The sequence below is a fragment of the Rhinolophus sinicus genome, chromosome 3 (assembly GCF_057876585.1).
Source record: "Rhinolophus sinicus isolate RSI-liver-muscle chromosome 3, RSI-T2T, whole genome shotgun sequence".
Taxonomy (NCBI): Eukaryota; Metazoa; Chordata; class Mammalia; order Chiroptera; family Rhinolophidae; genus Rhinolophus; species Rhinolophus sinicus.
In genome coordinates, this window is record NC_142503.1 from 45,230,863 (window position 1) to 45,246,495 (window position 15,633).

The following is a 15,633-nucleotide window of genomic DNA, read 5'->3' on the forward strand; positions in this document are numbered from 1 at the left end:
TTTTAAAAATTTAAGTTCAATCTTCTTTGGAGGTCATTGTAGATTCACATGCAGTTGTAAAAACCATACAGAGATAGTCCTATGTACACTTTATCCAGCTTCCCCACTGGTAGCATCTGTAAACCTGTGGTACAGTATCGGTCAGGATATTGACATTGCTACAGTAAAGACACAGAACATTTCTGTCACCACACGGGTCCTTTGTGTTGCCCTTTATAGACACACCCACTTCCCTCCCACCTCTACTTTCTCCTTAACCTCTGGCAACCTGTTCTTCATTAAATCTATCATTCCGAGAAAGTGATATAAATGACTTGTATATACAGTTGTGTAAATGGAATCATACATTTGGAATTGGCTTCTTTTCACTCAACATAGTTCCCTAGAGAGTCATCCAGATGGTTTGTGTATCAATAGTTTGTTCCTTTTCATTGCTGAATAGTATTCCATAGTGTGGATGTACCAGTTTTGTTTATCCATTTACCCATTGAAGGACATCTGGGTTGTTTTCATTCATGGCCTGTTATGAATAAAACTTCTTTGGACATTCGTATATAGGTATTGGTATGGACATAAATTTTTGTTTTTCAGGAATGAATATACAGCATGCCCTCCTTATTTTTAATGGTGACATAATATTCCATTGTTTGGATGTACCATAAAGTGATATTGGTCTCACACTGGTAGGCATTTAGGTTATTCCTAATTATTTGCTATTTCAAACAGTGTGGTAATAGCTAACTTATAAATGGGACATTTTGAACATTTATCTACAAGTAATTCCTAGAAATAGAATTGGTGATCAAAAGGAATGATTATTCTTATGACAGATATTGCCTGATTGTCCTCATATAACAGTTTCTATTGTTATTAGCTTTTTCCCTCAACATAGCACGTTATCAATTTTTTTCACTTTTGACATTCTTCGTGGATTTAATGAGCACCTATGAATGAGACTGAGCATCTCTTCATGTATTTGAATCATTTACGCTTTTTCTGTGAACCATTTGTTCATATAATTTGACTTTTTAAAAAATTGCGTTATTAGTCTTTTTCATATTGATTTGTAGAAGCTCTTATTATATTAAAGAAAACCCTTTGTGATATAGGCTACAAATATTTTTTTCCTTGTATGTCATTTGTCTTTCGATTTTGTGTATGATGGTTTTCGCCATTCAGATGTTTTTTATTTTTATTTAGACGAATATACCAATCTTTGATGGCTTCTGGCTTTCATGCCATTTTAAAGGCACTCCCTCTCCCCAACTCCAGGATTATGAAAGTTTTCCCATAGTATTTTATACTAGATTTTAAAAATATACTTTTAAATTTAAATCTTTTGATCCATATAAGATTTATTTTGGTGAGGCACAGTTCTGACTTTTTTCCCTGAGATTGTGTCATTTTCCAATATCATTTATTGAAGAATCCAACTTTTCTCATTTTCTATTTGGAAATGTCATTTTATCAGATACTAAATTTCCATCTATATGTGTTGGGAATATTGCTAGTCTTCTATTTCATTGGCATTTATGTGTCTTTTCCTGTGCCTATACCATGGTGTCTTAATTTTTATAGACTTATAAGTATGAGAATTTTTGATAAGATTGTTTTCATTTGTGATGTTTTCTTGGGGTACTCTTCTGGTTCATGGGTCTGTCTATATTTATACTGGTTATTAAAATGTTTTCATTATAGACTTAACAATGTTATGTTTTTCTATATTAAAATTTTTTCATGGAAATTAGGGTGATGTAATGGAGGGTCTGTCTATATTTATACTGGTTATTAAAATGTTTTCATTATAGACTTAACAATGTTATGTTTTTCTATATTAAAATTTTTTCATGGAAATTAGGGTGATGTAATGGATCATGTATACTGTACACTATAATTAACCTAATCATGTCTAGTGTTGTATATTTGTTGATTCCAATTTTATTATAACGAATGCTACAAAGGTTATCCTATTCATAGAACTCTATATTAGTATTATTTCCTTAATATAATAGCATAGAAATGGATTTTTTTGGTCAGTATGAACATATTTAAAACTCTTAATATTTATGCTATATTGCTTTTCAAACAGATACTAATTAGACTAACATTACAAAATATATAAACGTTTTATTGCATACTTATTTTCATTACCTTTTTAGGCTGCTTGTGATTGTTCCTTACCGAAAGAAGTATGTAAAAGTGTCCAAAACCAGGCACTTGAAGAGGAGCCAGCTACAGTCTCTGAATATTTCTTTAATGATATATTTATTGAAGTGGATGAAGCAGAATAAAGGCTCTTTTTTTTTTTTCTTTTTTCTTTTTTTAAGTTTAGGACTTTCAGAGTCAATTATATCAACAAAATGGTATTTAGAAAAAAAGCATCACTGTATCTCTCTTTAGGTTGATTTTGAATATTTAATGAGCTTGATTTGAAACTTTTATAATCAGTGGAAAACATTACTGAGGATCCTTTCATTCTAATTAATTTGGCATTTTGGAAATACCAAGCAATTATGACTGCTTTCTCGGACATAAATAGCAACTCTTGTTTACATTCAACTCTTCCTGCGCTGAACACACATGGACATTTTGGAATGTCGTGCGTGGATAAATGTCTCTATAAATCACAGTGCCCACATATTTGGAGGTGGATTGTATTTAACATTTATCGACCTATTTTTGTGAAGGTTTTTTTCTGTTTGTTTGGATTTGTTTTTGATGATTAAGGTCTTTACAATTGTCACTAAGTACATGAAAGCAAATTGTGAAACACCACTTATAAATGTTAAAAACTTTTCTATTATCAGCTATTTGACTGACTGAAAAATGTGTATTTTTCTATTTCATGATGTAACATTAGTCCTAATTGAAGAACTAGTATTTAAACTTATTATTTATAAAAATGAAACATCAAAAAGCTTATTTATTTTTAAATTTTTTATTTAAAAGAATACTCAGTTTTAATTATTTTCACCCCAGATTATGGGTAAAGAAGGCATTAACAAATTTGTGTTTGTCTCCTTTCCCTCTTTAATTTTAAATATATTTAAAGTGATATAATTAAAAGTGTTTGGATAGTGTATATGTTTTGAATACATTGTTCTCATAGTTTAGTATATTGACTTTGTACTGTGAATTTTTTGTTTTTCTTATTTCTTGGATAATCTCAGGATTTGTATGGGAAAAAAACCCTTAACTTCATTTATGAGGCAAATTTCCATACAAAACTCAAAACTCAATCTCCTTTACACACACATACACTTATATGTATGTACACATTCCTTTTTTTAAAAACCAGTTTCTTGGTAGTTTTACCCCCATTAAATTCTGCTTAAGGAACACTAGGCCTTTAAGCACAGAACAGAATTGTGATATTAAAAACAGAAAATAAGATAATAAGACTTTATTAAATCAGTGGTTATCATCAATATGAATTTAAGGGTTATTTTTTATTTTGTGATTTATATATGTGTGAGCGTTATTCTGTTATTCACCCGAGTAAATCTTTGGTGGTTAAAATTAAATTTCTGAAAGATTTATTCTTTTGTTTGAAAAGCCTCCTGGATTGATAATGCATTAGATTAGGAGTCAGAAACATTTTCCACAAAATATTTTCAAATTTCTAGGACAGATAGCCTCTGGGGCAATACTCAACTCTGCCATTTCAGTTGAAAACAGTCACAGACAATACTAAGATGATAGACATGTCTGGATTGGGTTTTTAGTTTGACCCCTACAATGAGACAGTAATTTTCTTACCTAAAGGTGCTGATGTCTTTATCTATGAGATATTTGTCATTGAAGTTATAAATTGTGCCTAACAATTAAAACTGTGTTAATTGCATTATGAAAGGATTAGTATTTCAATTGGGGAGATATTTTAATGTCTAGATAATTGTGTTTATGTATTGAAATAAAATGGTCGCCAGTTTTCAAGTTCATAAGTAAAATAGGATAGGGCTGAGGAGGAAGTACAACAGTAATCCTAATTTGTTAAAACAATTGATGGTATTAGAGCAGTTCTTCATTTCCTTATAGTGAAATTTACAGTTTAACTTTTTTGTCATAAAGGAGGATTTATAAATCTGAGTAGAAATTCTCTATAGGTATGCATTTATTTATTTCATGTGATTATAATAATATATCACAAAAATCATGGTAGTAAATCACATTGCTATTTTAATGCCCTGTTTTTATAAATTTTTAAAAATCTCATATTCTGAATAGGTTTGTTATTTGAGTAATGTTGATTTGGATATTAGGTTGCACAATTAAACATTATTTTACCCCTTATGTAATATTTTTTAACTTTGTTAATATCTGTCTCTTGTTCATCCAGAGTGAATCACTTTTTTTTTAAATTGGGGAATATTGAGGAGCAGTGTGTTTTTCAAGGACCCATCAGCTCCAAGTCAAGTTGTTGTTTTTCAATCTAGTTATGGAGGGCGCAGCTCACTGGCCCATGGGGGAATCGAACTGGTGACCTGGGTGTTATGAGCACTGCACTCTTAACCAACTGAGCCACTCAGTTGCCCCCAGAGTGAATTACTTTTATGAAAGATGTAACTTCTAACTGTATAAAGAGTAATTTTATCTTTGGGCATTCATTGTATTAGAGAATCAAGTCAGCCAGCTAAATTATCCTACTATTATATACTTAAAAGTAATCTTGGGAAAAGAAAACTTAATCAGTGTATTTACCTTACAAGGTAGAAAAGACTTTGTTCACTCACAAATGTATTTAATCTAATTCATGTAAAGATGATGATGTCTGGAAGAATTTGTATTTTGTAAATCTTAAGGGAGTTATGATTAAATTAGGTCTTTATTTTTCCGTGACTTTTCCTCCTGAACATTTCTGTCTTAGCAAATGATCAACATATAAAACCCTAATTGTTGGTAAATGATTCAGGCACAGATAAAAATATAAATATCCATTGTTTACCACTGTGTTATTTGAAATAGAAGTGACCATGTATACTATTTTGCTTGAAGAAGTCTGAGACAAAAAAAGCAGTATCTGTCATTTGTAAATTTTCTTGTTCTAAAGAAAGCAGTTATGTTCTATAGATATAAATTATGTAAATAAAAGTTATTTTATACTATTTTTGTTGTGTCCTTTTCTTAATGTTTAGTTAACCAAAACTAGTAGCGTTTCACCTATAGCTTATACTTACTTTCTTCCTTCCATGAAAATATAGTACAGTCATCTCTTGGTATCTGCGTGGATTGGTTTTAGACCCTGGACAGGTACCAAAATCTGAAGATGCTCAAGTCCCTTATAAAATGGCATAGTATTTGCATACAATTTACACAATCCTCCTGTATACTTTAAATCATCTCTAGATTACTTACAATCCTTAATGCATAGTAAATGCTATGTAAACAGTTGTTATACTGTATGTTTAGGGAGTAATGACAGGAAAAATCTCTACATGTTCAATACAGACAGTCATCGTAGACCTAACTGTGTAGTAGTACATGCCAGCAACTACATAACATTTTTCAAATATTTTGGATCCGTGGTTGGTTGAATCTATTTTTTCTTATTGTCCAGCGGGTAAGGGATTGTGAGGAAGCCTAGATTTGTTAGAGGCAAAGTTTTACAAGTTGATAATAATTGTACATCTAAGTTGTAATTTATCACTGTTAGAATTCTTTTTGCTTACTTATTGATCATCTTGCCGCTTTATAAAATTAGACACTTTGTTCTGCACTGTAACCCCAGCGCAGAAGAGCACCTTACACTGGAGACATTAAAGAAATATTTGTTGGATGAATAAATATGTATCTCTAAAGAGTTTTATTTCTTAAGGCAACTTAGTATCTGTTCAGTTTCCTGCTGTCATACAAGGATACGCTTTTTCAAGTCTTGGAATACCCTTTTTATTAGCACGGGAAGAAAAAAGCACAATAGAAAATGAATTGAGACCGAGTCCAAGGAAATTCAAAGGTAGCTCATCAATTCAGCGCCCCGGGAGTCAGGACCGCGAGGAAAGGGTCGCTCCACCCCTGGACTCGTAGTGCTGGTGGAATCGCGAGGAACAGGGGCTCGCGTGTCTGCACATCTGCCCCTTATTGGCTGAGTTTGGGGGGCGTGGTGCGTAGTGCCGACCAATCACGGGAGATATGCACAGGCCCGTGCCGGGCCTGGCCTGGGACTCGGATGTTTCAGGCGTCGGGCTGGGACTTAGAACGTCCGCTGAGCACTAGCCGGAAGCAGGGAAGCCGGAGGTAAAAGCACCGGCTCCGGGCCGGCGCGGTAGCTCTCCTGCGCTCTTCCCTCGCTCTTTGCCCGCTGCCATGTGGGCCACCCGGCGGTTAGCTCTGTGGCAGTGCGCCCGCGCTGCTGCCCTCGGGCGGCGCGCCTATCACGGCGACTCGGTGGCCACGCTGGGCACCCAGCCAGACTCCGGCTCTGCCATCTACCAGGTAGGCTGGTTCGGGGCCTGGGCCTGGAGCCCCCGCGCCGAGTCTGTGATTTCTCTATCACGTCCGCTAGTGCCATAACCACGGGAGTAGGCGCTGGCCGGAGTAGGAAGCAGGTGGAGGTTGGGCACACATTTTACAGCTGCTTTTCTTTTCTCTGGAGCCCCAGTTGTGATTCTGGGACGCACTAAGGGGTCATGAAGTTAAAAAAAAAAAAAAATTCCAGATCAAGTTCATTTAGTTCACTTTTAGCATCGGCACTGTACTTTGTGTCTTTGAAATCGGTGGTTCTCAAAACCTGGCTTAGCATTGTCACCTGAGGAGCTTGATAAATATACAGCTGCCTTAAGCTCCACCCTGGACCTTTTTGGGTCTTTGGGGTGGGGTTCTGGTGTTTGCGTGGTTAAGGTCCTGAGGGCGTGGTGGCAGCCAGTTTGGGGAACTACTGGCCTAGGACAGCAAACCTTAGAGATTGTGCTTATCAGACTTAAGTTAAATAGTTGTTAATGTTAACAGAAAATACTTATCCCTACGATATCTTTGAGCGGCTTTTCTTGGAACCTGGGAGATATTAGAAGATAAAAAACAATTTGCATCTTGTGAAATGTCACAGCTGGAAAATTTAAGCCTGTGCCAAGGTTTCTAAGCTTTTACAGACAACATTTAAATTGTGAAAATAACTTTCAGAGAAGACATTTTAAAGAATTCCTGCCCCTGGGAAAACAAGGAACTTGAAAGACAATGTGAACCATATCTAGTGAGAGGCTTTCAGAAGTCCTTAGATTTCCTGGGGTCAAGAGAATGTTTAATTGAGAAACATTGAGTGTTTACTTTGGTGTAGGTATTATTTTAGGTATTTGGTATAGATGTATAGTAATAGAATCATAATTTTGTGGGGAAGATGGACAAGAAAGGAGGTTAATGATAATACATTGTGATAAGTGGGGTCTAAAGCTTGAAAAGGTGATTGCAGAAAACTACAGATAGGAAATAATGAACAAATTGGATCTTGATGGCTGGGTAAAAGCTGGCCAGGTTCAGGGGAGAGGATGGGAGGCAAGACTACAAACTAATGGAGTTAAAAGAACGTAGGTACCAAGTTGTGAAAGTATATAGTGGGTGTGAGGACTTGGAAGTCATGCCTGGGGTGTAAAATTCGTGGAGTAGATGAGATTATGTGGCCAGATAAAGGAACACCTTGCATGCAGAAGCCGCCTTTAGATTTCATTTTACAGGCAGTCTGCTAAGATACTTAAGTAGAGAAGTGGCATGATCCTGTGGAAATAGAATCATCAGTGTGATGGCATTGTGGAGGCTGGATCTCCTGCCATTTTGAATAAATATGGCTGCTTCTTGGCTGGGTGTTCTCTTGTTTGCTGTAGGCCTTTTACTGTTTTCCAGAGCCCCTAAAAGGTTCTTTTAACCAGTTTTTGGTTGTTTTTGATGTCTCTGTTGGAGAATGAGGGCCTGTAGCTTCCTGGCCTGCCATCTTTTTGACATCAGGTCTGGGCTGATGTGTTTTGGTGGTGGCTGTAGCTAGGGGTTACGGATGTGGGTCTGAGAATTTAACTTCTTTTTCTATGTAAAATGTTTTTATCTTCTGTTCTAATCTGCACCAGTAATTAAAACAGGGAAGCAGTTGTGGTGTGGTGGAAAAAGCACTAGTCTATATTTGATGTATATTAAAAACTAACAAACAACATATTTCCATAGGGGGGAAAATACCTGGAGGGAAATACGCTAAAATGTTAACAGTGGCCCTGTCAGTGGGCAGAGAGGCAGTGTAGCACGTTGGTTTAAGAACAAGGTTCTGGAGCTAGTGAGCCTTGGTTTGAATCCTAACTATACTACTTGTTAGCTGAGTGACCTTGGGCTGGTTACTTCGCCTCCCTGTGCCTCAGGCATCTGATAGAGCCCTCAAGAAACAGTAGTTCTTGATGCTTTTCCTCCTCTCCTCAAAGTCATCTCATGATCTGTATTTTAGCCAGCTTTTGCTTCAGTAATATTGTGTAGCAAATAATCCCAAGATCTCAGTGTCCAAAATAACAAATATTTAGTTTTTGCTCTTGGATCTGATTGTAGCAGTTCTGGTCTAGGCAGTGCATGAGATAGGTCTGCTCTGCTTGTCTCTCATCCAGGACCCAAACTGAAGGGACAGTGGGTACTGGGGGAATGCTCTTCTCACAGTGGAAGGCTGGGCCACAAGAGGAGAGTATGGAAACACTTTGTAACTCTTCTTTTTTTTTTTTTTTTTTTTTAAGTTTCAGATGTAAAAACAGCATAGTGATTAGACATTTATGTACCTCACAAAGTGATAACCCCAATAAGTCTATTACCCATCTGACACTGTACATAGTTATTACAGGATTATTAACTATGTTCCCTATGCTGTACTACATATCCCCATGACTCTTTAAAATTATAGTTGACATGCAATATCATTTTATATTAGTTTCAGGTGTACAGTGTAGTGGTTAGACATTTATGGAATTTATGCAGTGATCCCCCTGGTAGGTCTAGTTACCTATCTGACACTATACATGGTGACCTCTGCTTGCAATTGGTACACTGTCACATTTGCCCACATTCCACCGACTAAAGCAAGTAATATGGACACACTCATGGACTGTGGGGTGGGGAAGTATAATCTCCCAGTGAGCCTTGGCAAGGAAGAATTTTAAACAATTAATACAATTTACCTCGTGACCTAAGATGGTTGCTTAAGCTACAACTATTATGTCTGAGTTCCAGGTACAAAGTAGGAGGAAGGTGAGTAGGCAAAAGGACATCTTCTGCTTGTCTGCTTTTTAAGGAGCCTTTCTAGAAGTCATACCTAACAACTTCTGTCTATATTTCATTGGTTGGAATTTAGTCACACGACCATACCTGTCTACAAAAGGAAGCCAGGATATGGTACTTTTCCAGCTGGGCATGTTGCCACCTGGAATAAAACTGGGATTCCAGCATCATGGAAGACTGGAAGAATGGACAGGGACAAGCAGCTAATACTGTCTGCCACAGATAATAAGTAGCGTGGAGAGAGTGGGTGTGTTCTTCGTAAGTTATGTTGGATGTTAAAAGATTTCGCTTAGGTGCATCCGTATCTTCTGGGACCTCCAGCTACAAGTAGTAAACTTTGATACAAACAACCCACAAAAGGGGAACAAAAAATAAAGCCGTGCCTTGGATGAGAGATGGCACATAGGGGCCCTGGCCACAGTCCAGTTTCTCTCTGCCTAATTTTCCTAGTCACTCACATTAGGACAGTAATACATGCGGCCCGCTCTCACTTCTCCCATAACCATGTGTTTCAGAAAGCCTTGGCAGGTAGTAACAGTTTCCTTTATTTTTTAATGAGAGGCTGGCTTAGCTAGGGTAAAGATCCCTTGCATAACCAGCTTTAGCTTTCATTGCGCTGTTCTACACTGGGCAGCCTCATTAGCCAATGATTGTACTTTGCAGTGATTGTACTTTGGGGTTTGGCTATGCTTTAATAGAGGATTACTTCTTTTCTCTGTATGTGAACTGTTTTTCATCAGCTCTAAACTTTGGTGCCTGTGGTTTGCAAAGTTGGCAGATCAGCAGATAGGATGCAGGAGCGGAGCGGGAGGAGAAAGAATAAAAAAATTAAAGGCACTCCAGAATCCCATCAGCCTCTAGATCTACAAGGGAAGAAGAACTTGTTAGAGGACACTGGGGATGTATTTAGCACTGTGGGAAAAATCCGTGCGATAAACAGAACATTTTAAGACAAAGAAGATGGAGAATTTATACTTTATAAAAGGCTTAAGAAATACATCAGCTAGTTGTGGGTATGTAGACCTTCCATAGGACCCTATTCAAATAAACTATTTAAAAAAAATCTGTCTGACAATGGGGAAATGTTTTCGCTAATTGGATATTTGATGATATTAACAGATTATTGACATGTGACGATGGTCCTTTTGGGGATTTGGAAGCACTTATAGATGAGTGTTACATGTAGGGTTTTCTTCAGAATAATTCAGGGTGGGGGGCATAAGGGAAACAACTGGCCATTTATGGATAATAGTTGAAGTGCGGTGGGTACATTTCATTATACTAGACTTTTTCTTTTTTATTTTATTTTTATATGTTTGAAAATTTCCGTGAAAGAAAGTTACCAGCAATGGCAATGAACCACACTAAAGGGGGGCTGAACGTGTTAGTGAAACCCCCCACTCTGTAATTTGCCCTAATGTAACCTGCCTGTTCCTTCATTTTCTAGTGCTATTGAGCTCAATAGGACTGAGCTGGAGATAGGATGTCATGATGACTGGATGGACCTGCGGTGAATTAGCCCCAAACGATGTCACTGAAACCTTTTTTTCTTTATCTTATCAATTTCAAACATGCAAAATAGGAATGTTTCTTGACCTCAGGAACTCTTGGAGCTGTAGAAAATAGGAAATAATGGAGATATATTATAAAGACTGTAGATTCATCTAGTTTTGAACAGTTGGAAAGCTGTTTAGTATTGTGTCACATAAAGGGAATGACAGCACCAGATATGTTGATCACATTGTGGGGAGCAAAATGTGTTAGCAGGATAAACTCTGAATTTTCAAAAATAATTAGCTACGTAAGTATTGTACTAAAGTAATGTACTGAAAAAATTTATAATACAGAATGGTGAAAAGTTAATACCTCTGCTCATTTTCCACTTTTCACTGTTTATATTTTCTTGTATATACTCAAGAAAATTTCTGAGCATATGCAAACAGTTTTGTTCCTATTTAAACGTGAAATAGGATACACTTCTTTTCCCCTGGGCTTTGTTTTTAAGTGTAATTTGTCAGTAAGCCAGTATTTCTGCATTGGGTAGAACCTCCTCAAGATGGGACAGAAAAATAAGATGTCATTCTAACCCTTAAAAGTTAAGAAACATATGGCTTATTTTTGTTAAAATAGGAAAACAAGTAGAGATCAATTAAGTTCAGTAGATGTTTAAGGGAGAAAGATATTAAAATGAGTAGGAGTGGCCAGAAATGGTGTTGGAGATGAGGTGAAACATGAATTAGGCTTTAAAAGAGGGGTGAGATTTGGATACATGGACCAGAGTGGAGTGCTAGTCGTAAAGAGCCTGAGGAAAGAGAGAAGAGAGGCAGGAATTAATCTTTTCCGTACAGTGGATTGGCCCAGCATGGAGACCACATGGGTTTGGCACATGATGTTCTCCTTAACCCTTATTTTGGTAAAAAAAAAAAAGAAAGGTATTTGCGGTATTTGCTTTCTAGTATCACTCTTTATTTCTGTTTTAGGAAAACTATGAACAGATGAAAGCACTAGTAAATGAACTCCATGAACGAGCACAGAAGATAAAACGAGGTAAATATTCATTTATTCTTCAATTTATGTTTTTAAAAATAAAAGGCCAAAGTGAGAGGCAACAAGCATTTATTTGAGATGAAAAGTATAGCTATTCTGGAAGTACGTACTGATTCAGGCTGAAACCCAAATAGTGTTCCAAATAGGAGGTGAAGATAAGGGGTACTTATGAGAAAGTTAAGGGGAATAATTACAGAAACAAGGAAAGAATTTCGATGGGTGTTCATGAGCTAAGGAAGGACTTTCTATAGATAGATACAGATAAGCTAACATAGTGATGATAATTCTAAAGAATGTCTTTAGGGGCGGCCGGATATCTCAGTTGGTTAGAGCGCGAGCTCTCAACAGCAAGGCTGCCGGTTCGATTCCCGCATGGGATGGTGGCTGTGCCCCCTGCAACTAAAGCTTGAAAATGGCAACTGGACTTGGAGCTGGGCTGTGCCCTCTCCATCTAGATTGAAGGACAGCGACTTGGAGGTGATGGGCCCTGGAGAAACACAGTGTTCCCCAGTATTGCCCAATAAAAAAAGAATGTCTTTAATTTTCAGTCCTGTAGTCATGTCTGCTTTTCTGATAGCTTTGCAAATAGTTGCCATATAATGCTGCTTTAGGCCCAGTCCAAAGGTAATGTTGCCTACTTTTAACATTCCAAAGATTTGAGTAGTAAGACGTGCAAGGCAGTTTGTCTGAAATAGCAGCTCTGACTCAATTTTGAAGTGGCTCCATTTACATTATTTTTTACACTTAATTAAAATGTCCCTTCATAGTTATTGGTTTTAGGAAAAACTAGTAGCATTAAGCTTTTAACTCCTCAAGACTGTATTTGTTGGTATGCAGACATTTTCTCCTATTACTTGGCCAGTTTTTCTGCTCACATAGCACCTCCACTATTTGGGGGAAAGTAGAAATTCAAATTCATCAATTTTTAAACTATTACTTCTTAAAGTTTTGTTTCAGCCACAGCATCACGCTCATATGAATGTTCAAAATGGCTTCAAGAGTATGATTCCAGTTATCTTTCAGAGAAGCTTACCAGCAGGATAGTTTGCCTCTCAAATCATATCCAATAGACAAAACTCATGTCATTTTTTAACACCATTTCCCCACATTAGAACAGGGGTTCAAGATCTGTCTGGTCAAAAAGAGTAACAAATGTCCACTAACCTTGTTTCTGTAAGTAACCCTCCTACTTACCTATCCCTGTTACTCATAATACTCAGAACTAAGTGCTTTGATTAACACAAGTTAATTGAAGGGCTGTGTTTTGATAGATTCAGAAGTGCTTATTTTTTATAAAGCTGGGTAATAATTTTATTGATATAGAAAAATCACAAATAGTTTTGGTGGTTGAAACAGGGGTATTTAATGACCTAAAGGTAAGGCATGTGTAGTTTTTGAAGACATTTTACAGTGGAAGTTAAATTCCACGCATGTAGTTCCAACAATGCAGGTGAACAGCTGAAGTGACCATAGGTGTTTGTGCTGTGCTTGCAGAGGCAGACAGCTGGGTCATGACTGCCCCCTGGAGACAGCAATGGAAAGATGCTACAAACTGTAAAATGCTTTCTCATTTCAGGGATCTTTAAATGTGAGCAAACTGTATGTCTCAGAAACGACGCAGTATGGTGAATGAGATAGAAGGAAACTAGCTTTTCTGGCTCTGAGTTTGTGGGAATGGAGATCATTAACACAAAATCTTTGAGAATAATCCTTGGAAAACTAAGAGGTTGTGTCTTGCTGTTGTTTTGTCAGGTCCACATCTCGGAGGCAAGTTTAAACGCCAGAAGACCTTAATTCTGAGAATCTGCCTCAGGATAACCAGATCACTCACTTTCTTTTTTTCCTTAATAAACCCAGAATTCACTACATGTTCCAAGTTGCAAATTCAATCTCTAGGCAGAATTAAGAAAGAATGATGTTGTCTTAAGTACTTAAATTTTTTTTATCATCTTGTTGTCATCCCACCTCCCCTCAGACCCCTTCCCCTGCTAAGCCCCTTAGTGGGCACTTACGTCACCTGACTCCCAAAGACCCTCACCAGGGGGCCTGGCCTTCCTTACAGTGCTTTGAGTTCATTTTTCTTTTACTATTTATTTTTAAGCAGCTGTGTTAAGGTGTAATTTACATGATGAACTGCATCATTTAAAGAGCGCACTTTGCGTTTTGACAGATGTATGCACCCATGAAACCATCACCGCAATTGGCTCAATGAACGTTTCACTCCCAGAAATTTCCTCTGCCCCTTTGTCACCCCCCCGCCATCTCCCTCACTCCCTCTCGTATCCTTAAATGCACTTCAGTAGGGAACTCTGAGTTAACTGTGGTTGGGAGAAACAAGAAAAGCGTTGGCTTTATTACACTATTTTATATCTAAATCTTTCCCTTCCAGAATTATTTGTAACTTTAAGGCAGATTTAATCTTAAAAGTATGCCATCCACTTCTTCAGGAAAAAAAAAACCCCTTAGATACAGGAAAGAGTACTGGTTTGAAAAATACAGTTATACTTGGAACCTTATTTGAAATAGATATGACTTATTTTCTCACTTAAAAAGCAAAGAAACAGCTTTCTTAAATAGCTGAACATTTTGTTAGACAGAGTATATTAGGATGAACTTCTTGGGCAACAGGGAAAAATAAGCATTTTAAGGTACAGTTTGATCCTCCTGATCTGTTACCTTGGTTGCTGAGAGTGGGTTATTGGTATTCCCAAGCCCCGGAGCCCACAGCTCCCAGGTGGGTGAGGTTGGGTGTACCTCTCGCACCAAGCAGCTGCATTAGGCTACCTCAGCGGACTCTTAAATTATTGTAATTTTCTTTGTGTGGAACAACGTCAGAAAGCACCAAAGACAGTCTCTGAGTCAAGACACTAACAAAAAAAGGGGACTTTTAAACTGCTGCATAGGGTGTTAAATTCTCTCCAGTTTGGAGACAGTCTAAAAAGTTATGGGTCACTAATGGCCCCCCTAGGTAAGTTTTGCTGTGCTTATCATGGAAGTCATTTCTAAAATAGTGCTGTTTACCTGGTACAGAGGAAGTTAGGAATTTTTCAAATGTCATGCAGCACAGTGTTAGATATTTGGAGTAGGTATTTAATAAATGTGGAGATGAGGCAGTGTTTGCAATGCGTGAGTTGCAGAGAAAATACTATATTATTTCTTTAAGTAATTATTAGTTAATTCAGAAAGTGTATGATATGCTGTGAAATTAGGAATAGATTGACTTTTAAAAAACGCCACTTTAATTATTTACTTCAGAAAATTGGCAGCTTGTAAAAGTGAGTGATCTGAAAAATTAGCCATTTCTCACAGGATACGTTGAACTTTTAAAAGCTCTATATTTTGGATCGAGTGTTATATGTTTTTCTGGCATTAAGTTAAATGGAGACCTTTTATATCATTCTAATCCAATCCTGTTTTATCATATCCTAATTTATCATAGGAGGTGGTGAGAAAGCCCGAGAACGTCACATATCAAGAGGAAAACTGTTACCCAGAGAAAGAGTCGATGGTCTTTTGGACCCAGGGTTGGTATATACCGAAGTCCTAACTCTGTGTTGTCTATTCCATGGTACTTTCTTAGACAGTTTTATAAATCAGTGATTTTAAATTCTGGTTCTTAGTATCCGATTCAACAACAGATGTTTATTGAGAGACTACTATGTGTCAGGCACTGTTCCAGGTGGGGTGCTAGGAATACTCAATGAACAAAATAGACAAAGATTCTTGCCCAACTGGGGTTTACATTGTAGCAGAAGGACATTGAAAATAAATGATACACATCGTAAATTATGCAGTATGTTAAAACTGGTAAATGTCATGGGAAGAAGAAAAGGTAGACTAGAGTAAGGGATCAACAGA

The 15,633-nt window shown here is 37.1% G+C and overlaps 2 protein-coding genes across 5 annotated transcripts in view; both read left to right on the forward strand.

Moving 5' to 3' along the window:
* Window positions 1-5,105, forward strand: part of BDP1 (BDP1 general transcription factor IIIB subunit) — a 79,359-nt gene extending 74,254 nt beyond the window's left edge. For 3 of the 4 annotated variants that reach the window (XM_019728085.3, XM_074328853.2, XM_074328854.2), the window contains exon 37: window positions 2,160-5,105. In XM_019728085.3, coding sequence (XP_019583644.3) covers window positions 2,160-2,291 — 132 coding nt within the window. In that variant the 3' untranslated portion in view covers window positions 2,292-5,105. Of the gene's footprint in view, window positions 1-591; window positions 684-2,159 lie in introns of all 4 variants that reach the window. The other variant, XR_012495098.2, reaches the window with a different exon arrangement.
* Window positions 5,106-6,143: 1,038 nt separating this feature from the next.
* MCCC2 (methylcrotonyl-CoA carboxylase subunit 2) overlaps window positions 6,144-15,633 on the forward strand; it is a 55,427-nt gene continuing 45,937 nt past the window's right edge. Inside the window, exons 1-3 of the mRNA XM_019728086.3 lie at window positions 6,144-6,432; window positions 11,709-11,775; window positions 15,215-15,299. Of these exons, the coding sequence (XP_019583645.1) occupies window positions 6,304-6,432; window positions 11,709-11,775; window positions 15,215-15,299 (281 nt within the window). The 5' untranslated portion in view covers window positions 6,144-6,303. The remainder of the gene's footprint in view (window positions 6,433-11,708; window positions 11,776-15,214; window positions 15,300-15,633) is intronic.